The sequence below is a fragment of the Choloepus didactylus genome, chromosome 2, assembly GCF_015220235.1.
Source record: "Choloepus didactylus isolate mChoDid1 chromosome 2, mChoDid1.pri, whole genome shotgun sequence".
Classification (NCBI taxonomy): Eukaryota; Metazoa; Chordata; class Mammalia; order Pilosa; family Megalonychidae; genus Choloepus; species Choloepus didactylus.
The window spans coordinates 62520871-62546307 of NC_051308.1; the positions used below are offsets into that span (position 1 = coordinate 62520871).

Here is a 25437-nt window from a genome sequence, read left to right on the forward strand (position 1 = left end):
AATTTTCTGCAAGTAAACACATATATTACCTTTTACTTATGCTCACAGAACTACATAATGGTCAATACTCTACATAATTTTCAAGTTAGTAAAATCACCAAATTCTTTATCACTATCAAATTACTTAAGAATCAAAGAAAACCCATGCTTTTTTTTTTGGTGATATTTGTTCTGTAAAAATGACACACATACATACCATATATATACAAATCTGTATGGATATACATAGAAGTGTACATGTTATTATATGTACCTATGTATACAGCAGTCAATTCTATATAGATTTGTTCTCAGACAGTCCCACTAATTTGTAACCTTAAGACCTTAGAATAATTCAAGGGTGATATATAAGACAGACGATCTTATAAAAAAAGATTTCATTTGGAATCACTGCACATTTTCATAGCTATCTGACATGGCCTACATGCTTTATGCCAGATGCTGAAATGAAAAGTATAGGTAGCTTGGCAAACTATAAATCACAGGCGGTACTGCCGGAAAGCTTTTATCACTTTTAGGATACAAAAGCACAGAGTGTAATCCTAAAAGACATTTCAAAGTGATTTTATTTCCAATACAACCTCTAAATTTGGATAAGTACAAATAAAACATGGGTCTGCAAATGTGAAAACCAACAAAAACCAAGTAGGTGAAAAAGATTATACATTATGATATTTGAAGATAATCATAATCTCCAAAATATGGTTGATTTCTAGCAAACTTACAAAAGTCTGTGGTAAACAGAATTCTAAGATGCACCCCTCCCCAAATATACTCACCTCTTGGTGCATAATCCTCCCTTGATTTGGGCATGTGAATATGATGGGATATCATACCCATATTATGATATCTTAAGTGGCAGAAGGAATACTGCAAATGTAATTAAGGTTCCTAATCAACAGACTCTGAGTTGATCAAAAGGAAGATTATCTTGGGTGGGACAGTTTGCTAATGCTGCTTTTATGGAAAATACCAGAAATGGATTGGCTTTTATAAAGGGGATTTATTATGTTACAAAGTCACAGTTCTAAGGCCATAGACATACACAGACTAAGGTATCAACAAAATGATTCCTTCACTGAAGAACGGCTGACACAATCCAGAACACCTCTGTCAGCTGGGAAGGCATGTGATGGTATCTGCTGGTTCTTTGCTCCTGAGTTGTGTTTCAAAATGGCTTGCCGAAATGTCTCTGGGCATCTGTCTTCACTCCTTTCTCCCAGTTCCTGTTTCTCCCAGGGCATTTCTCTCTAAGCATCTGGGGGTCCTCTCTCAGCTTCTCTGGGGCAAACTCTGGGCTTCATCTCTTAGCTTAGCATCTCCAAATGTCCTTCTGTCTGCATCTTCAAGCATCAGCTTCGGTGTCAGCTCTTGAGCTCTCTTAAGGACTCCAGTGAACTAATCAAGACCCACCCTGAATGGGTGGAGTCCACATCTCCATGGAAATAATTTAATCAAAGGTCTTGTCCACAGTTGGGTAAGTCACATCTCCAATGGAAACACTCAACTGAAAAGTTCCACCCTAATCAAAAGACTAATAAGTCTGCCTCCACAAGATTACATTAAAGAACATGGCTTTTTGTGGGGGACATCACAGATTCAAACCAGCACAGTGGGCCTGACCTAATCGGTAAGCTCTTCAAAGAAGTCAGAGAGATTGGAAGCCAGAGAGACTCTTGCTGGCCTTAAAGAAGCAAACTACCATGCCGTGGAGACAGTCATGGAATGGAATGGCAGGTAGTTTCTGGGGGCTGAGAATGGTCCTTGGTTGAAAGGCAGATACTGGGAACTTAAGCTCCACAAATGCAAGAACTGAATTCTTACAATAATCAGAGAACTTGGAAGAAGAACCTTAGCTTCAAATGAGACTGCACCCCCAGCTGCCACCTTGATTTCAGTCCTGAAAAACCTTGAGCAGACGTATCTGGATTCCATACCCACAGAAACCAGTATCTGGATTCCATACCCACAGAAACTGTGAGATAATAAATTTGCATTGTTTTAAACTGCTAAATATGTGGTAATTTGTTACACAGCAATAAAAACTAATAAAAAGTCTTTCTAAACACATTAAAAGTCATGAGATAAAATTAATTTTATGTCTGCATAAAGAAAAAGTTTTGAGGTTTCCACCAAAATTAAAGGGAATGCCACAAAAAAGATAATCATCTAGAATATAGAAAGTTAATAATCCAAGATAGCCTGGATCTAAATATATTAGGAATAAGAAGACAAAGCCTTAATTAGTTATATGGAATTGTGCCAAACACTTGGCACAAAATATGATATCTATCTAAATTATACATATTGCATATTTCACTGGAAAACATTTATGAGAAAAACAATCACATTCTTCTTAGCCAATGTGATGTGGTATGGAAATCTTTTAACAGATAACAAACTTCAGAGTTTCCCCTGAAGAGATTTACCACATTGAGTTTATATTTTGTTTTATTGAGATTTTAGCAAATATAGATTTGGAAAAATATAACATTAAATAAATGCCTTTATATTCTTTTCTGTATGTCTCAAATATTGACTTCTAATAGGCACACATAGTTCAAGAAATGAGCTATATTTTGCAAAATGGGCTATGACAACTTAAAATATATTTTAACAATATTTCTATTGACAACTTAAGCAGAAACAAACAAAAACTCTTGTTTAGATATTTTTGAGATTAGTTTCTCATCTCTATATGTCTCCATGCCAAACAGGTTTCTTGACATTAGAAGGGTAAAAATGCACAGCATAATAGTGCTTGCTACAAAATAGAGTATTTTTTTTTTACAGCCTATATAGTGCAACTTAATATTGTGAAATCTGTTTTGTAAGAGTTTGTTTTCCTTTAAAACTCTAATAACTGATGAAAAATTCTGGATTTCCTTTTATTCTAAAACTCATCTGGTAAGTTTTTCATCTGACCACAGCCTCAGGTATTCCTTTGTCACTAATTAGAGAAATACTGAATATTTCAACTATAAATTGCTTAATTATATTTGTCAGCCTGCTCTAATCCAATTAATTATTTACTTGTAAAAATCTTTGATGCCATGCTATCCAGAGGTTCATTTCTGGAAAACAGACAGGAGCTATGTTTTCTCTTCTACCCCAATCAAGCTGAAGACTGGAAAGAGTGAAATACATTGTCATTTAGATGCACAATGATTTACACATATTATTACTCATTGCAAAGAAATAAAGCATGTTCTTTACAATTCAAGCATCTATGGGGTCCTTTATAAAGGGTTAAATCACTGTCATGTTCCTTCACATAAGACATTCCTATGATTCTTTCCTAATGTGGTCTCTTTATAAAGAACTGCTTACAACACTAACAAGGGTGCACAGAAAACAATTTTAGAATTTCTTAGAGCCAAAGAAAAAAGAAAATCCCTCTAACATTCTAAAAGAACAGTGACTTCTTTTGCACCATCATACTACTCAATGTTTAGCAATTCCCTACCAGACCTGAATGTGAAACTTCTCTACCAGATCTGGATATGAAACTTCTGTGCCTATTGCACAACTGACCTAGCCCTAGAACAGAGAATTGTAACAGACTGTAAATTCATTTATCTACCACCTACTTATGGAATTCTTGTAATGAGTCAGGTACTTCCCTAAAAACAGAAGTTACCCTGGTGAGCAAGACGGACATGGTCTCTGTACTCAACAGAGCTTTAAACTCCAACGGGAAATACAGACATCAATAAAATAACCACACAAATAACTACATGCTTACGTTACTAAGAGATATGAAAGAAGGGTACACCTGAGGCCATTAATAACATACAAGAGTCCACGGCTCAAAAGAAACACCCTTGAGGAAGTGATATCTGAGCTGAGAACTGGAGGATTAATAGATCAGCAAACAGTGAAGAACATCCCAGGCAGAGGGAAGTGCATACATGAAGACCCTTGAAGCAGCAACAAGCAGGGCACATTCTGTGAAGTGAAAACTCAAGGTGCCAGACCACATAAGGGAAAAGCAGGGGTCAAATTCTAAAGCAAATACTGAGCACCTATTCTGTGCCCAGCACTGTTCTAGGCACTTGGAATGTGTGAGCGCACAAAAACAGACTAAGATCTCTCTCTCAAGGAGCTTACATTCTGGACCACACAAGGTTTGGCACATCTTGTCCAATGTTTTAATCTTTACCCTCAATGGGAAACTTGCGAAGAATCTGAAAGCAGAGGATTTTCTTTTTCTTGTTTTTTTTTCCCTCTTAAAGAGTGATGGAGAAATAAACTTGAGGAATGGGTGCTGGATGTTGGGAGACCAGTTAGGAGGCTCTCACTCTCCACATGAGAGATAATATTATTTCACACTGTAAGGAGAGAAACAGAAATGCAGCTGTGTGGGGAAATTTGCAAGACATTTAGAAGAAAAAATAAACAGAACTTGGTGTGAGTCTGCAAATGAGAAGTAAGGTAGGAGAGATGTCAAAGAAGAGTCTTAGTTTCCGGTAAGAAAAAATGGATAGACTGTGGTGCCATTCTTCAAGTTAGGAACATGGAAGAAGAGCAGTTTGAGAGGAAGATTATTTGTTGACAGACATGTTAAGCTAGATAGGTTCAGAATTAAAAGAGTTCTAGGCTAAAGATAAAAAACAAAAAACAAACAAACAAAAAACTGGGAGTCAACAAGAGTATAGAGAATAATTGAATCCACAGTTTTGACAAGATTAGCTATGAAGAATATAAAGCAAACAAAATTAAAAACAGCCAGGACTTAAACATTAAATACTCCATCATTTAAAGGCTAGGAAGAAGAGGAAACAGTAGTTTCCAAAGAGGTAGGAAGAAAACTAAGGGACTCTGGTACTCAATAAGCCAGTGGAAGAGTTATAAGAGCAGAGCCAAATGATAATGAGAGAGCAACTAAAATAGGGCTGAAAAAGTCCACTGGATTTAATGACAGAGGCCACTCAAAAGCCATTTCTTGTGTTATTTTGGAAATGGGATCGGGAGTGAGTACTTGACTGAAGGAAAAAACAACCAGGGCAGTAAATGAAGGAAACGGCAGGACGAGGTGGGAATAGAAAGACCTTCTTTGATCATTTTATTTCAAATAGCAACACCTGTCCCTCCTTATTGTCCTTCATAATTTTATTTTTCTCCATTGCACTTATCACCATCTGACATACTACGTATTCTACATGCTTATCATTTTATTATTTGTCTTCTCTAACAAGGTAAGTTTCATGAATGAATGAATGAATGAATGAATGAGGGGCACGTGTACATGCATGTGGGTATATGCAAACATGTTTTAAGATAACACTGGCTTGAGCATGTTTAAATGAGACTGAAGGGATCCAGAAGATGCAAAATGGTTGTGGATATTGGACTGGGAATAGAGTAATTTAAGGTTTCTGAGAATGTAGGGGGAGGCAGAATAGAGAACCCAGGTGGAAAACAAATAATAAATCCCTCCTGTCTAATAAGGAATATGGCAGAAGAGGGGAAGGAGGAGAGAACATGGACAGATACAAGTTGGTCTAACAGGTTTGGTCAGGAGAAGGTGAGGGATTAACCTCCATTTATTTGGTGAAATAGGAAATGTGATGTCATCTATGAAGAGTAAGGAAGAGGAGATTTTGTATGATACAAGGGAGGGAAGCAGAGTGGTAATCAGAGGTTTGAATAGAATAAAGAAAATCTGAGTACATATCAAGTTTCATATATTCAGATAGTACATATAAATATTTGTATGTGTGTGTACCTATTTTTATATATACACATACATTTACTATAAGGATAATTATTTAATCTTCAAGGTAACATTATAAGACACTTATCATCAACCCTATTTTATGAATGAGGAAATTGCAGCTCAATCATTTTGATTAAATAACTATAAATCAAGGTCATGTATCACCACAGCCTAAAATCTTCCCACTGCCATCAGAAATTCCTAGTCTAGATTAGGTTACCCTGCTGTAAACTCCAATTATAACCCATACTTTCCCTTAATATAACTTATTACAACTGCAGCTATACATTTTTCTATGGTTGTTAGTTAAATGTCTGTCTCTCCCATAGACCATGAGTTCTAAGAAGGCACACAGTAAATATCCAATAGATGAATAAATGAAATAAAGTGCTGGTTTCAAAGAAAAGCTACAGACTGGTATAATCAATTTAGAGGGCAATTTGGCAGTATCTACTACAATTTAAAATGTGCATACCTTATAACCCAGAAATACTATTCATAGTCACCTATGCAACAGAAACAGAAATAGATAATAGTGTGTGTATACTTGTATTTGAGCTTTGTCTATAAGAATGAAAAACAATGGAAATAATCTAACTGCCTATCCATAAAGGAAAAGTTGAATAAATTATGTGTCTGAGAAAGAAAACAAACAGAAATATTTGTGTATGTACAAAGAGAGAAAATAAAATTGGGAAGGTTTTATGCACATAAAAGTTAATATTAATTACCTGTGGGAGGTGGGAATGAAGGGGGAGAGCGGAGGGACTTTCACTTGAGAAAACTAATGAAAGACAAGAGGGCTTTTTATTTTATATTTTAAAAATAAAGTAAACACAAAGCTTACTAAGTCAAATGGACAACCAGGAGAGAGCTCTCAGGTCTGATCTTCCCAAGCTACTAAATTATTGTTTTTGAATACAATTTAGTCATTTGGTCAGGTCTAAAATATCATACCACAAAGAACATACAGAAATATAACCAGGATATAAAGATATGCTACTCGTATGAAACTGCTTGGTCACCTCACTGTTAAGGACACTCGTATAACCCTCTGCTATGGCTATCATGCTGTGATTGTTACAAGGTTTACTGTTTGACAACATGATTTTCAACCTTTAGAAGAGCTCCAAAATGACTGGGAAACCTGACCCAGAATGTCTTATTTCTTGACTAATTCAACTAGTGATCCTTAGAATAAAGGATAGAATCACTAAAGGTTTATACAATAAAGCCTATTGGAGAAGAAGAGGAGATAATACTAGTAATTCTCTAAGGAAGAACCAATTCAGTATCTACCAAAGTATATAAAGTTGCTATATAAACATATAACTCACTAGGGATCACCTGATAGCCTTTATTCAAAAGAACTTTTTTTTCTAAATAATCTTTTGTATGATAGATACCATCGAATTTCAGTCAGAAATCCCACAGATACTCCAAGGGTGTCATTAACAATTTTACTTTACCAATTCTGTTGTTTTCAAATCTATCTTACTATGTCCACTGTGTCAACTGATAGAAAATGTCCTTGAGAATATAAGCTGACAGTAGGATCTGTTTAAATAAGGGAGATGAGTCCATCACCACAATATATATAAGATCACACTGACATATCTTTCCTTCCCCATTGGCCTAAGAAATTTCAATAAGCTGAAGTTAGAGATGACAGAACTGCTATTGGGCCCTCTGGTCTGGCATTAGTTTTCTCAGGTAACGAAAGGATAGAACTGTTCCTCCAAGGTAAGTGTTATATGCTCATGTGTGCCTTGATAACTGGCCAGGCATAACAACTGACATGTATGGAGCAGGAGTAGTAAAGGAAGAAACTAGATTAGACAAGAGCAAGAAACTCTAGATGACAATCAAAACCCCATATTATCAACCTCTCAGTGAAGGGCAAGACTTAATAAATGAAAATTGTCTGCTTGTTTTAGTCTAACTTCAGCAGGTATTCCTCTGCTAATGGTTTGCCCTCTCTCTTCCCCACTACACGTAATTAAATAACTCTCATACCTAAAGGTGTAGGCAAATAATTTTATATTGGTTGTTCTCTCTTATAAGGGCTATTTATGTTTGCATTTATATCTCTCATCTTGGTAGACAGATGTTCTGTAATATTTTGCATTTGAATATTTGCGTTTCTTTTTAAAATCATGACTATAAGTTTTTATTGTTCCTTAATTTGCAAAGATGTATTTTGTCAATGGTTAGCTGTTTGGGCTACTGTTGGGAAGTCCCTAAAACAGAGTATTAGATAACTGATTAAAAGTGACTCACTCTAACTCTGGAACTTTAAACAAATAAAGTCAGCTTGATGGCATTCAATGATAATAAAAACAATTTTACTTCCTTTTATGTAGTGTTTTAATAATATGGAAAGCACGCTCATAAATCGTCTCCATCTTACAAATGAGGAAACCAAGCTTAAGAAAAGTTAAGTTACATGTGAGTTTAAGTAGCTGATACTGAACCACACTCAAGAGCATGGTTCTTAACTACTGCCAGAGAATTGTGAACCCCTTGATCAGAGAATCTGGGAACGCTTTGAAATGAAATGCAAAACTGGAAGTACATCAGCATGTTTCTGAGCAGAAGGTCAAGGGCTTTCATCTGTCAAAGGAGTTCTATGATACAGAAATCTTTAAGGCCTAGAGGAAAACACACGGATTTTTTGCTCTGACAAACCTGACTTCAAAAACCAGTTCTGACATTTACTAGTAATATTACTTCTTTTCTCTAAGTGTCAAGATTATCTCTTAGAATACTTGTAAAGATTAAATAAAATGCATATAAAACACCTAAATTGTTTTTTTTTCAAACTCCTTCCATAATTCCATGCAGCAGAGACTGCTAGTCATACCCCAGTATCTATTCAACTCATCTTCCATAGTTAACAGAAGTTTTGCTGGCAATGTGGCTAGTCAAACAAAGACCACGTATTTCAACCTCCTTTGCAACTACACGTATTCATGAGACTACGTTCTGGCCAAATGGGATGAAAGTGAAAATGTTGTGTGTCACCATCCAGGAATGTGCCTTAAGCGACAGCCAGCAAATACTCTTTGTCCCTTCATACCTAGCAATGGTGACATGATCAGCTGGAAGTAGACTGTGTACCTGAGAAACTGATAGAGGAGAGCCACCATATTAGTCCTGGACTTCTATGTCACCAAGAAGTAGTAGTAGTAGTAATAGCAGTGGCTGCTACCATTTACACAGCTTTACAATGTATGAGGCTCTATTGTAAGCACTTTATAAACAGTAATTGATTTAACCAACACAACTCTATGAAGTAAGTTCTATTATTATTTTGGTTTTGAGAAAATGTGACATGAAGTAATTGTTGCACAAAGGAAAATAGTTTTAAAGTCACTGTTATTGTGAGGGTTTCTATCACTTGCAACTGAACTTAAACTCAACTAATACGCTCTTAAATAACTTTTAAGTGATTGAGTCAGGGTTTGATGTTCAAGGGCTCTAGAATCTCCTTCTGCCCTCCTTTCTCTGTTATCCAGAGACACAGGATCAAGGATGGTCTGTGCAGACAAATCAAGCTGCAAAACTTTAACTTTAGTTCACAGAAGACAAGTCTCATGGCCTTTTTCCAAGTTGGTTTTTGGATTTCATATATCTAAGTTGACCAGTGGGAACTTCATTAAGTAAACCAGTTTTAAAATCATTAACATCACCACCACCTACCATTTATTACATATCTACCATATGCTAAGCACTGTTGAAGTTTTAACTTAAAGTATCTGATATACCTATATGCTTAACAGTCAACTCTATTAGAAAAATTAAATTTGAAAACAATTTTTTTTAAAAACATACCTTTATCATTCTGGATAGATCACCAGCATCTGCTAGTTCCAAAACTATGTTTAGTTCATTATCTTCAATGAATGATGCATAATATTTAATTACATTTGGATGATTGAGTTGCTGAGAAAGAAAACAAGTATCAAGTTTTCTTATTATAAATTCCAAAGAATCACTATAGTTTTTTGACTTAAGAATAAATTTACATGCTGTATTTAATTTAAATTACAAAACTCTTAACATGTCAGTATATTTTTCTTTCATCTAGTGAATTTTGAAACGTGTTACAATTACTGAAAGTAAAGCAGCATGTCAATTAGTATTATTCTAACATTATTTATTAGAAATTATATAGTAAATTATACACTTAAAACTATAAAAACTGTTCTGCCAATTAACATATAAATATATGTATAAAAGTAAATAGCAGAATTAAATCACCAATCACTAAAAATTATATCCTTCAAAATGAGAACTGTCATTTAGGAGCACTTCATGGTAAATAAAGTGTCCCTTTTGATTTCTTTGAAGTTAGGGTTGGTCTTAGTATACTTCCACCCAGTGGTACAAAAAAAAAACTGGTATCCACTTTATTATATCTAAATATTGGTTTTACAAGTAATATAAATATACAGAACTTATATATGAGGGATAATTCATAAAATCATCTCTAAGAAAAATTTCACTTTGCAGAAATAAATGCATGTCTATAGACATTTACAATATTTTTGCTCAATCTTTAAACAAGTTAACATAAGGCAAATAAGCTTCTTAAAGAAAGTTATTCAAGAATTACCTCAGAAAGTATATGGATGATAGTCTTCCTCTCCTTCTAGTTACAGCTTCCCCCCCCCCAAGTTTTCTACAAATTTATATATATATGTGTATTTATATGAATGATATAGTACTTCTATAATAGAAGTTCATATATTTTTTAAACCAATTACTTCAACTAATAGAAAAGTGAAAAAACATGGTTTGCACTCTTTCTTACCCTTATCTTTTTGGATAATCAGAATCTTTTCATGCACTAACACAAACAGATGGCATTGAAAACATACCTAAGAACCACCTAAAAATTAAAATATAACATTAGCCCCAGCATTTCTCAAAAGAAATTTCATTAGAAAAGGAGAAATGCAGAGAAAACTGAAATCTCACTCATATTCTTTGAGTGGATGAAAAACCAAAAATCTAATTCCTGTAGTAATCTTTACATCTACCCTTGCTAAATCTGGAAAAAAATTGCTAATGTGCATATATTACATAATTTAGAATATGTATAATTGTGATGGTCAAGAAAAAATTTCTTCAATGTCTATGTCTTTTCTATCCATTTCCTAGTTTAAAATGGGAAAAAAAAATCTGATCCTCCCACATATTCTGATTAAATTATCTTACAATGAACCCAGAAGGTAATCACATTTGTCAGTGTACTGAGATTCAGACACATATAATGTTATTTGAGATCAATGTGGTGTAAGTTCTTAAATCTTTTCTTTTGTAAGTGTGATATTATAATAAATCACTTATATCAACACATTCAGTTATGCTCAAAATATTCAAAAGTTCATTCGTTATTTACCTTAAGGAGATCTATTTCTTTGATGCAATCAGAACGTGCTTTGGCATCCATTAAATCAAATATCTAAAAATAGAATTCAGAATTGTTTAATAAAATAATAATCTATAGTTCAAGCTACCATGCATATTCATTATAATACTTAATGTATAATTACATGTACATGAATAAATTTTCTTTCCAATTAGCTTTTAGTAATTGTGGAGATTTGTAGGTATTTTATTTCATGTTACCACCAAAGCTAACGTTTGCTTTCCAAAGACTATCAGCATTAAAAACTGAAAAAGAGAACAGCTAGATATTTCCTGTCACTCAGGTGTTAAGTGTGATCATTAAGATAATAATAGTTAATGTGTTGAACAATTAATATGTGCTAAATGCATTGCATGAACTTCCTCATCTCATCCTATGAGGATGGTATTAGTATTCCCATTTCACAGATTAAGAAAGCTTAGGCTTTAGAAGCTTAAGAGGCAGACAAAGGGTCACACAGCTAATTAAAGAGGCAGCCAGAATTCATCAGCAGCACTGCTCAAATAGAAATCAAGCTCTGAATCTGTATGATCCCCAGTCAAATCATGTCTAAAAGATCTAATGGATAGGTTCTTGATGAGGGTGATATCACTCCAAGAGGACAGAAATCAGTTCTTTGTGAGGCGACAAAACATGAGTACATTTTAAATATAAAGCACAAGTATACATTCAGTACATAAAAAGAATTATAGAATATCTGTAGTATTAACATTTCTTGGGGAAGGCAGTAAGGCAATTAGGAAAATAATATTTAAAAAGGCTCGCAGAGGAGTGCTAAGGAAGAAAAAGTTAAGAAATGTTGAGCTAATGTGAAAACATAAAAATTAACAACACAATCAAAAGGATATTTGTGAGTAAACAAAAGAAAAAATAGATAAATGTAACTTCATCAAAATTGAAAACTTCTGTGCAAACTACTTTGTCAAGAAAGTAAAAAGACAATCAACACAATGAGAGAAAATACTCGGAAACCATATGTCTGACAAGGGTTTAATATCCAGAATATATAAAGAACTCCTCTAACTAAACATCAAAAAGACAAACAATCCAATTTAGAATAGGCAAAAGATTTGAAGGACATTTCTGGAAAGAAGACATACAAATAGCCAATAAGAACATGAAAAAGATGCTCAACATCATTAACCTCTGGGGAAATAAAAATCAAAACCACAGTGAGATACCATCTCACACACACCAGGATGGCTATTATTTAAAAAACAAAACAAAAAATAACAAAACAAAAAATAGAAAATAAGTGTTGGAGAGGACGTGGAGAAATAAAAAACACTTATTTATTGCTGGTGGCACTGTAAAATGGTGCAGCTGTATAGAAAACAGTTCGGCAATTCCTTAGAAAGTTACGTATAGAATTACCATAGGACCCAGCAATCCCACTTCTAGGTATAATCCCAAAAAACTGAAAGCAGGGCCTCAAACAGATATTTGCACACCAATGTTCACAGTGGCATTATAGGTGGCAGCAGGCTAAGTGCCTGTCAACAGATGAATGGATAAACAATATGTGGTATATATATAAACTGGATTATTCAGCCCTAAAAAAAAGGAATGAAGTTCTGCTGCATACTACAACACAGATGAACCTTGAAAACAGCAATTTGTGTGAAATGAGCCAGGCACAAGAGGACATATGGTACACGATCTCACTGATATAAAATAATTAGAATAAGCAAACTCAGAGTCAGAATCTAGAATATAGGTTATCAGGGAATGGGGTGAGGGTAGGAAATAGGGTGTTAACACTTAAAATGTATGAAGTTTCTATTTGGGATGATGGGAAAGTTTTGGTAATGAATGATGGTGATCGTAGCACAACATTTAAATGCTATTAACACCACCGAATTGTATAAGTGCAAGTGGATAAAATGAGAAATTTTATAGTCGATATATGTTACCCAAATAAAAATTTTTTAGAAAGGATATTTAGCGTATCGCCAAAAACAAAGAAAAGTCTCAAAGTTCTCAAAGTTGTTAAGTTTGTGGAAAATAAACAATAAATTAAAAACGCAAAATTTTAGATATATTGCAGAAAATATCTCAGTAAGTCAATCCTACAAAACTAAGCCAATTAAAATCCTAGTCACATAATAAATTTTTAAAATTTATTTTTTTTATGTGTAGTCTTCAACTTGATTTATAGTTATCAACTTGATTAAGTCTTCTTGCTTCAGACAGCAAATAAGTTCCAGGAAAAGTAGTTGTATAACTTGAAAGTTACAGTAGGCTCCAAGAATTATTAATTAGGGAAGCAATTACTGAACACCTACCAGAGGGTTCTGGCCTTTTAACCATATGACCATATGTTGCTTTAATCTTCACTGCAATCTTATATGGTAGATAGTACTATCTCCAATTTAGAGATGAGACTGAGGCTGAAAGAAGTTAAATAATGTACTTATGGTCATAAAAATAGTAAGTGGCAGAACTGGAACTTGAACCCAGGTTGCTCCAGTTCCAGTCTGCTTTTTCCCCATTGGACCAGTAAAGTCTAACACATAGACAACTAAGTAGTCAATACTAAAATACATGTCTATGCAAAGTGCAGTACCAGAAAGACAAGGAAGAAATTCCTACATGGGTAGGAGTTAACATTAGAGCCTTGACCCTAAGACATAAAATTAAATTTAGAATGTGGATATATAATGACAGCTTATAAAACAGGCAACTTTTGCTCAATGTCATTCATAATATTCAAATATGCACATAGTTCTCATTTCCTCATTTTTAATTAAAAAGATCAGTGTGAGAATATTAAAGTTTTAAAACAAAAATAAAATTCCATAACCTCACTATCTTAAATAATTTTAGCTTTTGCTCAGTCCCTTACATACTGAAAATAGCAGCAGTATGTAAAATGGCACGCGCATTTTTTTCTCACTTAATATTATAGCAAAATCATTTTCATTGTTCCTACAATCTATTTATTTTGGTTCTACACTTTCTAATGAAACATCATGTATCAATTTAACGTGAAACAGTTGAGAACAGTAACATTAAAATTTGAAAAAAAACCCATTGTATTTACATATAAAAGAAAATGGAAAGCATGAAATAAATCATGAAAATTAAGAATCTTATCTTAGTTAATGATTTATAAAGAGAGAAACCTGATGGCGTCAAAGATTCCTTCCTTTTGATTCAAATAATGGAAAGCGAAATGTGTATCAATTCAGGTATCAGAAACAGTAACTTCTCTTCTCTCTATTCATAATAATTCTAACCACCTTAGTTAGCCTTAGCCACAGTGAACTTGCATGAATAACTATCACAATTTTGGGATGGAATGGAACAGAACAGAATGGAAAGGACAAGACTAAGATTAGCAAATCACTATTACCATTTCACCTAAAATATCTAGTAAGAAATTTTTTGCAACTATGAAGCCCTCAAATATATATCAAAATTTGATAAAAGCAGATAACAGACTAGACATAAATTGACATTAATAGCAGAGGTACCAAAAAAAAAAAAAAGGAACTGTCAGAATTAAAACAATGTGATGTTACTAAATCCAATATACCACAATCTTCTCCAAGAGCATCCCAGTTTTACTGTATACATAGATGATTAATATTAATAAACCTGGACAATATCAATACCTGGGTATAGATAAGCTTAAATTGGTTCATGTTCATGCTTTCTATCATTCAGGAAAACCTCACCAGACCTTATTATAGAAACAGATGAAAAAAATAAGATTATAGTCCTTAAGATGCAAAATACAAACTGGAACACAGAAAATTAACATACAATATAATAACTGCTCCTTGTACAAAGTAATGTGAGAACTTCAAGTGGAGTGGAGTATGAATATACTCAGTAAAGTATAATACACTTCAGAAAGTTTTCTATAAAAATACTTAAAATTAAAAGGAGTAAGCTTCACATTTAGCAAATTTCTCATAGAGAGGCCCTTCATTCCCTCAATTCCCAAAGGATGCCAGAAAAATGATGTTATTATGTAACATGTTAAATAATAACAAATACTAAGGTAAACAGAAAGTTTTGAATTTGCTGTTATGTTACAGTTATGAAATACACCTGAACTGTCCTTAAAAAAATTAAAATGGCAAGAAAAATAACTGATTCTTGCTGAATCTTGAATGCTAAATGTCATTCTCAAGAACTGCTAGTCACAAGGGACTTAAGAAGACTCAAAATAACAGTGGGAATTCCTAAAAACTAAAGGAATTCCTAAAAACTTTCTTTAAACAGAGAAAAGGATAATTTTGATTCTAATAATTAAAATGAAGAAAATCACAAACTTGAGGTTACATATAAATTTAATCTCTCAATAATCAACATCTCTATGATTAAAAATATATGAACAGTGAGTGAGATGTGAGTAAGATGTGTATGAGAGCTTTGGGAAACCTTGTGGGACACAAAATAACAAGACAGAAGCATGCTATTTAGAAATCACAAATAATTATTTCAACTTACAATTAAACTAATTTGATACTATAAATTAACTTATTTCGATTAATTGAGTTTTCAATAATATCAAAAGCCACTCATCAAACACTGGGGAAAATAAGCATTGCTGGGCACATTTAAGGAAAAACTAAATTCTGAACCAAGGACATTTACAAATACATTTAATTGGAAATTCAGAAGAACTTTATTTTTGTACACCTCTTAGCCAACAAGTAGAGACAAAAATAAATGCTGAATCTTTAGAATAAGTCATTTCCAAACTTAGAGTTATAGCTGTCTAACTGATTTTTATGAGCAAGAAAAGGCAACCACACATAGGAAAACAATTTGGATTTTGTGAAAATATTTTTTAAGTCTTCAAAAGGCATCCTTTTCAGCACTAACAAAGGCTCTTCAGGTTTTTAAACTAATTTAATACTTGGTAAGAGCATAATTACTAGCTGGTTAGGCAAGAACTGGCTGATATATTCTCGGTATTCTGTGAATCATTTAAAAAGTTTTCTTTTGTCATCTCCAAAATATTGCCTACTCATGACTTATTAAGCTGAAAAGATTAACACTAGATCTCTTTAAGAAGAAAAAGAATCAAGTAACTTAACAGAAACATCTCTAAAAAGGCTTATGTCAAATTGTTAGAAGACAAAACTGAAAACATACCAAAGAAAGTGTTTTAAAACTATACTGAGAGTTCAACCAACCAGGTATACCTCAATTTAAATAAACCTTACATATAAGGAAATCTTAACCAAATAGCTCCCAGGTCTCACCAGCTTACAGAACCTACAAAAAAGAATTGGACAACTTGTCCCTGAGTTCAAAGGCCCTGTCTTCCACTCTGATTATGCCTCTGCTTATCCTGCTGTTCTCGCCTCTCTTCATTCTGTCAGCCTCTTGACCCTGGTGCTATAATGATGCTTCCATCCCTCCATTCAAACTGCCCAATGGCTACGCTAACCCTCTTTTAATCTATGTTGAGGTGCAGGGGTGGGCGGCCTGAAACTCTTTCCTCTATCATAGGAGTAAGTTTTTTATCAGCCTGCAGACAGAAGAGAACCTCTTCTAGCTGACTGGTAGGCAAAGACTTTCCCTTTCTTTTATTTGAAAGGGTAGGAAATGGGGGAGGGGATAGGCGCTCCGTAACAGAAGAACTGTGGCTTTTCTAGATAAAAACCACAATCACTGAACAAAAATCATCTCCAGATGGTCTCTTATGCCAGAACTTCCTGGCCTAAATACAAAGGCACTTTGAGCGGTGGAGACGTTGGACTGGAGAGGTTGGCTAAGCAAAGGGGTCCGAGTTCTATACTGATCCTAGAGGACTTGCTCCTTCTAACACCCAGGCCTACAATCTAGCTTATGTCAGCCTTCCTCACTTATCCTAATACGTCAACACATCTGAACTGCAAATTTAAGGACAGGCCTCGATTTCTTTCTGGTGGGCTCCTTAAGACCCTAGAAAATGATGGTATAGAACTAGACAGTAGTTTGTGTCACTAATTATTCTATGACTTAAAAACTCTTTGTTTCTAAGAGAATACCTTTTAACTCAACAGGCTGGTAATATTGTGGTCTGACTTCCAAACCATCAGTAAGCCCTCTTCAATAAGTTTCTTTAAAATTAGAAAACCCTCTGAAAATCATCACTGGAAATTCATCTTTCATTCAGATTTTGTGAAAGCTTGAAGCTCTGCAAAGCTTAGTCAGGGCTCCAGCTAAAGAGGTACATTGGAAGCCATGGAATGTCCATGTAAAAGGGGGAGCAAAAAGCCAAAATCATAACTGAAAAATTTCCCAAAAGAAGGGAGGAAAAGAGCAGCCATTGAAAGGGACATAAAAGAAGCACCCAGAGAGCTAGGAGAACAAAGACAGTGTAATCAATGGAGTACAGGAGAGCCAAATTCTAAGAAGTTGTGGGTACTGAAGCAACAGATTCTGTAGAGATGTCAGTAAGAAAGTTAATGTGATGATATCTATAAGCAGAGGAGGAAGGCAGATATGGGAGATATGGGTCAAGTGGTGGAGAAGTCTTAAGGCAGAAGAGAAGCAATTAATCCAGAGCAAGGATAGAGAAGAAAAGAAAAAAATGATCTTAAGATGAGGTGGGATAGCTACACAGTTGAAAAACACCTCAGCAGAAATTATCTCTGTCGAATATAAGATGATGTGCTCTGTTGAGTATGAATGGAATAAGGGCTGTGGCTGAGGCTTCAGGGCAGTGGCTTTTGACTGAGAGTGGTTTTAACTGAGAGTAACATTATAATTATATATCCACTGATTTGGGGTTCTTCTTACACTGTGGTTATAACAGATTCCAGTGAGAAGTGTAAGAGAGTGAATTTCCAAAGACAAGTAAGCAAAACTTCAAGAAACAACCTGAGTGCTTCTGTGTGACGGGACCTGGAACAATGATTACATGTGAAAAGAGAAATAAAGCAATACACAGTGGAAATAAACCATTAGAGATTAGCATGACGGAGGAGATTCTAAAGTGGAATCATCTATATTGCTGAAATAACTGTCAAAGAAAGGTTAAAAAATTTAAAAACCCAAGTGAAATCAGACTTCAAAGATGAGGTTTAGCAAATATGGAACAGGTAGTCCAAGAGGAAGTTTAATTAGAATGAGGGAGAGAAGAACTGTGGTTAGAGAGGGTGTTTTGAGAGGATGAGCCACAACAAGTAAAGAGTAGGGTAAATCATGATGGTGGGGTGAGAGCAGAATGAATGTCATGGAAACAGGTACACTGAGAAATCGTTAAGACCTGGTTTCAGAAGAGTCAATAATGGTGCCAGGCAATGGACATAAGAAAAATGAGAGCAGGGGACTGAAAACATAAAAACAAAAAAAACAACAACAACAAAAAAGATAAGTACAAGAAACTGGCAGACAAGGGAAAAGGATGGAAAAAAAAAATTAACTGAATAGCACTGGCTTCAAAGATGGACTGACAGATGGAAAGGTGTAGAATAAGGTCTACAGCTGCAGTGAAAAACAAGCCCTAATGAAGATGATTCCTCTGTATCCAGGACAAGAAAGGAGGGGTACTTTACATAAGAAAGAGTTATGAGAAAAGTGGGAATGTCAAAGGAAAGATAAGAGTCATTTAAAGAACAATTACTGAAAAACTATTTGTGGAAAAAGGTTAGCTGTACTGCTTCTTCAAACCTGCTTTCAGCAAGGAAGATTATTACATCACTTTATTTGCTTCTGTGAATTCTCCTGGCTCTAATTCTTAAACATTTTAAAAGCTCATCTTTTTAAATTTATATTCATATTGTTAATAATGTTATTTATTTAGCAGCTGCACATTTTCAATTAATCATGTTTGCATTACTATTGTATACTAAAGAGAACAAATCCATTTTCCACACTGCAGTCTGTGCAATTGTTAAAAAATACATCAGATTATATCACTCACTTGCTTAAAGCCCTTGATGGCTGTTCACTTCCCTTATAATGACATGTAGGCTTCTTTCCATTGCCTACAAAGAAAACTCTAGCTCTGCAAATCCCATGCCACCTCTCTCCTTCCCCCAAATCACTCAGATTGCAATGATCGTCTGACTTTTCTTACTATATAATAAGTCCATCCTACTACTCAGAGCCTTTGTATTTGTGTTCTCAATACCTGGAACCGTCTCTTCCCTACTGTGCAGATAACTGACTCCTTCTTATCCTCTACCTCAGCTTAAATTTCACATCCTCAGAGAAACCTTGCTGTATGCCCCATGTAAAAAGCCTCCTTTCCCCTCAATTAGATTGTCTCTAATGCCCTGGTTATTTCCTTCTTGGCTATAACTATTTGATCTATTGTCTGTCTCCCCCACAAAAATGTAGAACTCAAAAAAGGTAGCAATCATTGTATCCCTAGTGTCAAGCAGACTGTCTGCCATATAGTAGGTTCTCAATAAATATTAAATGAACACAGTACCAATCTTCAACAGCATAAATAAAAAGTCAACTCAACTGTAATGACTTTTACATTACAATTGGGTCTGGCCACTAGAAGAGTTTATAATTTAAAGTTTAAAGATAAAACCATAAAGTCAAAACATGATTACCCTAACCATAAGATACTAAAGAAAAAAAAAATTGTAAACTATCACAAAAGGACAAAGGACTAAATTATTTCAATGATCTTTATTATCTCAATTTAAATATTTTAACATTAGTAATCTATTTATGCCATCTGTTAATTCATTATAACCCCAAAATGGTGTTAACTGAAATGCCCTATTCTCTAAACATTCAAGACTAAAAATTTACTATATATTTTGTATGCCTAGAAATACCTAAAATAAAACTGGAAGTACAAATAAATAAAATTAAGAAGCTTTAATTTTTAAGGTAAAAGCCCACAACACCTTGGGAAGCAAACTAACATTAATTTACTAAGCTGTTCTCCAACTCTTTAAAATGTAACTAATGAATTCTTCTTATAAATACTTCCTAATTTTCAATTTATCTAATAGCAATTGGAAGTTTCAAAGAAAGTCTTTATCAATTAAATGATGAAGTTGATAAAAGCTGCAGGATGAATTCAATAATCACAGTGAACATTGAAACAGAATGGCTATTTAGTTTATGAAATTAAGATCACTGTAGAGTCACAGAAGAAGCCCCCATTGTCCACATATTCCTAATTTCCAATTAAATGCAAACATGCAAAAACCACATTCTAAAATTAACATTTGTATAAAAGCAAGTTACACTCATTAACACACTTCAAAAAGTGATTTTTTTTATGAATGCTTGAAAACAACAATCACATATAAGTAAAACAGTAAACATCAACACTTTCTTTCAGGAAGTTAGTTTTTTTTTTTTTTTGAGATTGCTGGATCTAAAAGGTGAATTTGAACAATATATATCACTTTATTTTTGTTTGTAAATATCTATAAAGTGCTTCACATTCTAAAAATATTCTCACTGACTGACAATGGATGACGCACAATAAAATAGTGTTATCTGGACACATAACATGAGTGAACAAAGAGAATTTAAGCAGGCGTGAACTATGATCATAATACTTCACCTACTGTTAGAAAATTAGAGTAACAAAGAACAAAGAACTGAGAAATGGTGAGTCCTGAAATTCATACTCCTATACTACCATGTGATTAGACTGACAAAATAAAAATTGATTTCAATTATTTAGCTCTAATCAGTGAACTAAATATAATAAAATAGATTGGATGTACCAGATCAAAACAATTCTTTGAAAATCTTCTAACAGAGAACTGCAGTTTTGAGACTCAACTCACATCCCTAATGGAGCCTCTATGAAGACTTTCCCAAGCTTCCCCTCACACTGTGCTCCTAAGGGCTGCTCCCCTTATGGTGCCTGTGTCACAATTATAAAGGTGTCTTTGTTGCATTCCTACTGGAGTCCTATTAGTTTATCTTAGTATTCCCAAAGCCTTAGTCACTGACTGATGAATAGCAGGTGATCAGTAAATACTGGAGGTATGAATTGAATGAGTAGCAGAAGGAGAAGCAGCAAAGGAGAAGGCAGAGAGAGAGAAATAAAGTTGGCACATGGAATTTCAAAATTGTTATATCAGTTAAGACACCATCTCGCTTTTGGTAAAACAATGATGGGAAGTGCGGAGATTTTCATAAAGACTGATTAATGTTGTTATATACTTAGGCTGTCAGATACCTTTGTGCTTTCAAAGACATGCATTCAGTACATGTACAACCTCTCTTTCCACATACAGACAAAGCACAGGTAGTATGTAGATTGACAGGCAAACCTATAGGAATGCCACCAGAGCTAAGCACATTCAGTTTTTAAAGGCCCTGAAAAAGTGAAATTGATGGTGTGGGACAAAGCAAAGAAGGGCCTTGAAAACCAAGCTGAGGAATCTGGATGGCAATTCTAGAATGTCTCATTAAATATTTATAAAGCAGAGAAATGAACACTTCAGCATACTTTAGCTAAACACTTAACATATGAACTCAATCAAAATATTCAGGAAGGATTCTAGAAGAGCAAGGAATAGTAATGCAGGTCTTGAGGCAAGTGACAAGTAATGTATCGTTAAAATAACAAGCTGCATGAGGAAATTCAATAATTGATTTTTTAGGAAATTTTTTAAGGAGTTGGGCTGGGATTCATCAGAAAGGAAAATAGTATGGTTACAAATACTGTCAACCACAGAGATGACTTTAAAAAAGGAAAAACCATAGGCTTTATGGTTTAGTACAAGTGTAATACATCAAAAGAATCAATAACATATCTGAAATGTAAATATATTTCTCCTCATAAAGGTTTAAGAACATTGTTCCTAATTAAATAAGTTAAGAATATCTTTACAACATTATTTCTCTCTTCTATAAAGAAGTCAGGCTTAAACTAGAATATGCCACAATATCAACACTTACTAGAGCAGAGAGGAATGACATAATCCAAAAGGATAAACTTTAACTCCTCACAGCAGTATATAGTTCATTAGAGAGTAAAATAGGCAGGGCGGGACATGCAATTAAAACTGAGTGGAAATACAATTGTGCAAATTAACTCATGCCCATTCAATCAAACGGAAGAAAATACAAGCAGAAGAAATAATTCAAATGCTACTAAAAGAGGATCTAGAAAAGCCTTTTTTGTCTTCTTCCTTCTTCCTGCCTTTCTTTTTATTCTTTCTAAATATTTATAATGACAAGGTTCCGAGATGAAACAAATAATCACTAAAGACAGAGTTGCCTTGTCTTTCTTTCACACACAGAATCACTGAGAAGGGAGCTAAAGAACCCACTGGAGACACTCAAATGGATTTTTTCAGTCTATCCATCCTCTGGCTTTGACTACCTGCGGCAAATCAGTAGCTATCTTCTCTCCAGTCCAATCTGTGTGTAGATTTTGTAGTGTTATTTTTGAAAATAACCAATTTTGAAGACTATTACCCTATTTAAGAATCCATAATGAATCCTTACCTGCCTGCTATTTAAATTCCTCTGACTGATTTCAATGCTCCCACAATCTGGTCTCACATTCACAGACGTGCTAAAGTTCCAATTCCACCAATTTCAATAGCTCTAACTGACTTTTCCATTCTGCGAACTCCTTTTTAAATCAGGAATCCATGCCACAACCCTTAACATTTAATTGTTCTAGACAGACTCTTTCTCCCCTGGAGGACAGGAATAATATCACTGGTTTCTACATTTACCTCAGTGCTCAAAGGTACCTAGTAGAAATTCAATAAACACATTTTTAAATTGACTAGAGTTCTTTTGTAAGGGAATAATCATTCCAAAAGTCATATGTTTCATAAACACTAATATCCACATTTCTGTATTGTTTTTGCGTATCACAAAAAAGAAGACTGGAACTCATATGCTATTGGTAGGAGAATAAATTGGTGCAACTTTGGAAAACAACTGGATATTCATTAACTTATAGAACTGACCATGTGCTTTTCCCCTCTGGTTTATCATTTCCATTCCTAGACACACAGTCAATAGAAAAACTTTCATGTGCTTACCAGGAAAGACATATAAGAATATCACAGAAGCATTGTTTATAATACAAAACAACTTAAAAGCAAGTAACAATAAGAGCTCAATACTATATAGCAGTGAGAAGTATAAACTAAAGCCACATGCACCAACATAGATGAATTGCTCAAACAAGATGTTGAGTGGAAAAAGCAAGTTGCAGAAACATAATGGATAATTTACATAAAGTTCAAAAATGCAAAAGTAAACAATAATTCTTTTTTTAAATCCATCCAGATTTGGGAAAATGATACAGAAAAGCGAAGAATGGTAGACACAAAATTGAGGACATGGTTACCTAGCAAGGAAGGGAGTAGCAGACAATGTTTTATAATGGTGGATACGAGGACATCTGTATTATTCTTTATATCTAACACATATACCATAAAAAACTTTCATAAATAATATTTCCTTTTTAAAATGTAAATAAAAACTGCCCATCTCTATACTGGCTGTTACAAATGCATGGTCACTATTCTAACCAAGTTAAGAGGTTAAATAAAATAAGAGGAAGTCTGGGTTTCAAAGGTCTCTGAAGATTATGAAAAAGATATCAGGGTTACAGAGCAAACTGGGAAGTCTATGGGCAGGTATTAACAATAACTGCCTTAACTGCAAAAGGGAAGTTAAACTGCATGAGGTCAGAAACACTCTGAGGCAGAAAGACAAGTACTTTCTAGGCCAGAGGATCTAGTTAGGGCAAGCAATCTAGTTCAGGCTCTGGCAAGTGAGCCTCCCAGGCAGCTCAGTGGGACTTGGTAAGAGGAACCAGGGCAAGATAAATGAACCCGAGAAAGACAGAAAAGTCAGGATTGAAGAACAAGCCGATTCCAGGATGATACAAACATAACATGGTTTTTTTAAAAACATAACTTAAAAGGCAATTTAGTCCTTTAATTATATCTACTCATTTATTTTTATTTTCCAGGAAATGAGTTCACTTAATTTTCCTTTAATTCTGTATTGTCTGTGTAGTTCTCTACATTAGTAACATTCCTCACCCTAATCTGAACTGCCATTTATTAACTTCAGGCAATACATTCTTTGAGACTAGTTTCCTATTGTGTTGCCTCAGCTGAGGATTCAACATCTAGTTAAATATTCAATTAGAAGTAATGGTGACAACTCAAATCTGCCTCTTAAAATCTAGTTTGTAAAAGCTGTCCTAGAATCATTGCTGAATCTGAGTGAAAATACCAGCTAAAATTTTAAAGGTTTAAAGTAATATTAAAAGTAAAAGTTAATTTCCACTGTGTACTACACTCAGCTTTTAAAAATATGTTATTCTTTCTTAGCATTTTCAACTGAAGGCTGTCATTAATCAATCATTTGGGATATACTTTTCTCTATCTATTATTCAGTTGGTATAATTTTACATTGATTTATGTAATTAAAATAATCTTACCTGTACTTTTTTTAAAGCTACTGGTACTCCATCCAAGAGACAGGCTGCTCTATAAACTTCACTAAATTGTCCACGACCAATTTTCTTCTCTATTCGAAAGTTGGCTAATGTATTATAGCCCATATCCGGTCGTAAGGCCTTCTGTAATTAAAAAAGTCAGAAAAACTTTAAATCACACAATATACAATAGGAAAAGCTCACTAATTTTCATAAGAGGTAAGCTTGCAGACACCTATTCATTCAACAAATATTTACTGAATACCTGCTCATGCCAGGTACTGTTCTACACACTGGGGATAAAGCAGTGAACCAAACCAACAATAATCCCTGCACTTGAGGAACTTGCATTCTAGTGGGGAAGAAAAAGAATAAATGAGGTAACTATGATATTTTATATATATATTATATACAGTACATGTTAGATAGTGTTAAGTTTTTTTGAGGCATAAAAAAAAAAATGGGAATAGAAACCTGGAAAAAATACCATAATTGGAAAAAGAAAAGCAAAATAAAACTATCAAATAAAGGGAGACAACTTGTTATGCTGCTCATTTATAGGATTCTTAGTCATTGATATTAATTTATAATTGTCACTATGACAAAATACCATATACTTAACAATAAAAAGTACTATGTCTCAGATATATCCAATGGATATCAGAAATTTTTTTAAGTGTAGTTTTTTTTTAAGCTTCCTTTGGGGGGGGCTGGATTTATAAATTATGCTTTTTAAAGAATTTTTTTAATTGACATATTAGGAGAGTCTATAACATCTAAGAAATATAATTCCTTCTTCTCCTGAATGACTTGTCAATCTCAACAACAAAATACAGCTTCATTATTATGAATACTATCAGATAGTCCATATACTTGAAATCTGACTGGGAATTCCATCTTCTGTCTGCACAATAACTTGAC

At 34.1% G+C, this 25437-nt stretch overlaps 1 protein-coding gene across 2 annotated transcripts in view; it reads right to left on the bottom strand.

Moving 5' to 3' along the window:
• The window catches only part of NEK7 (NIMA related kinase 7), a 141660-nt gene that overhangs the window by 40765 nt on the left and 75458 nt on the right, over positions 1–25437 (bottom strand). For both annotated transcript variants that reach the window (XM_037825096.1, XM_037825097.1), the window contains exons 3-5: positions 24520–24660; positions 11127–11189; positions 9554–9664 (exon numbers count right to left, since the gene is read on the bottom strand). In XM_037825096.1, coding sequence (XP_037681024.1) covers positions 9554–9664; positions 11127–11189; positions 24520–24660 — 315 coding nt within the window. The remainder of the gene's footprint in view (positions 1–9553; positions 9665–11126; positions 11190–24519; positions 24661–25437) is intronic.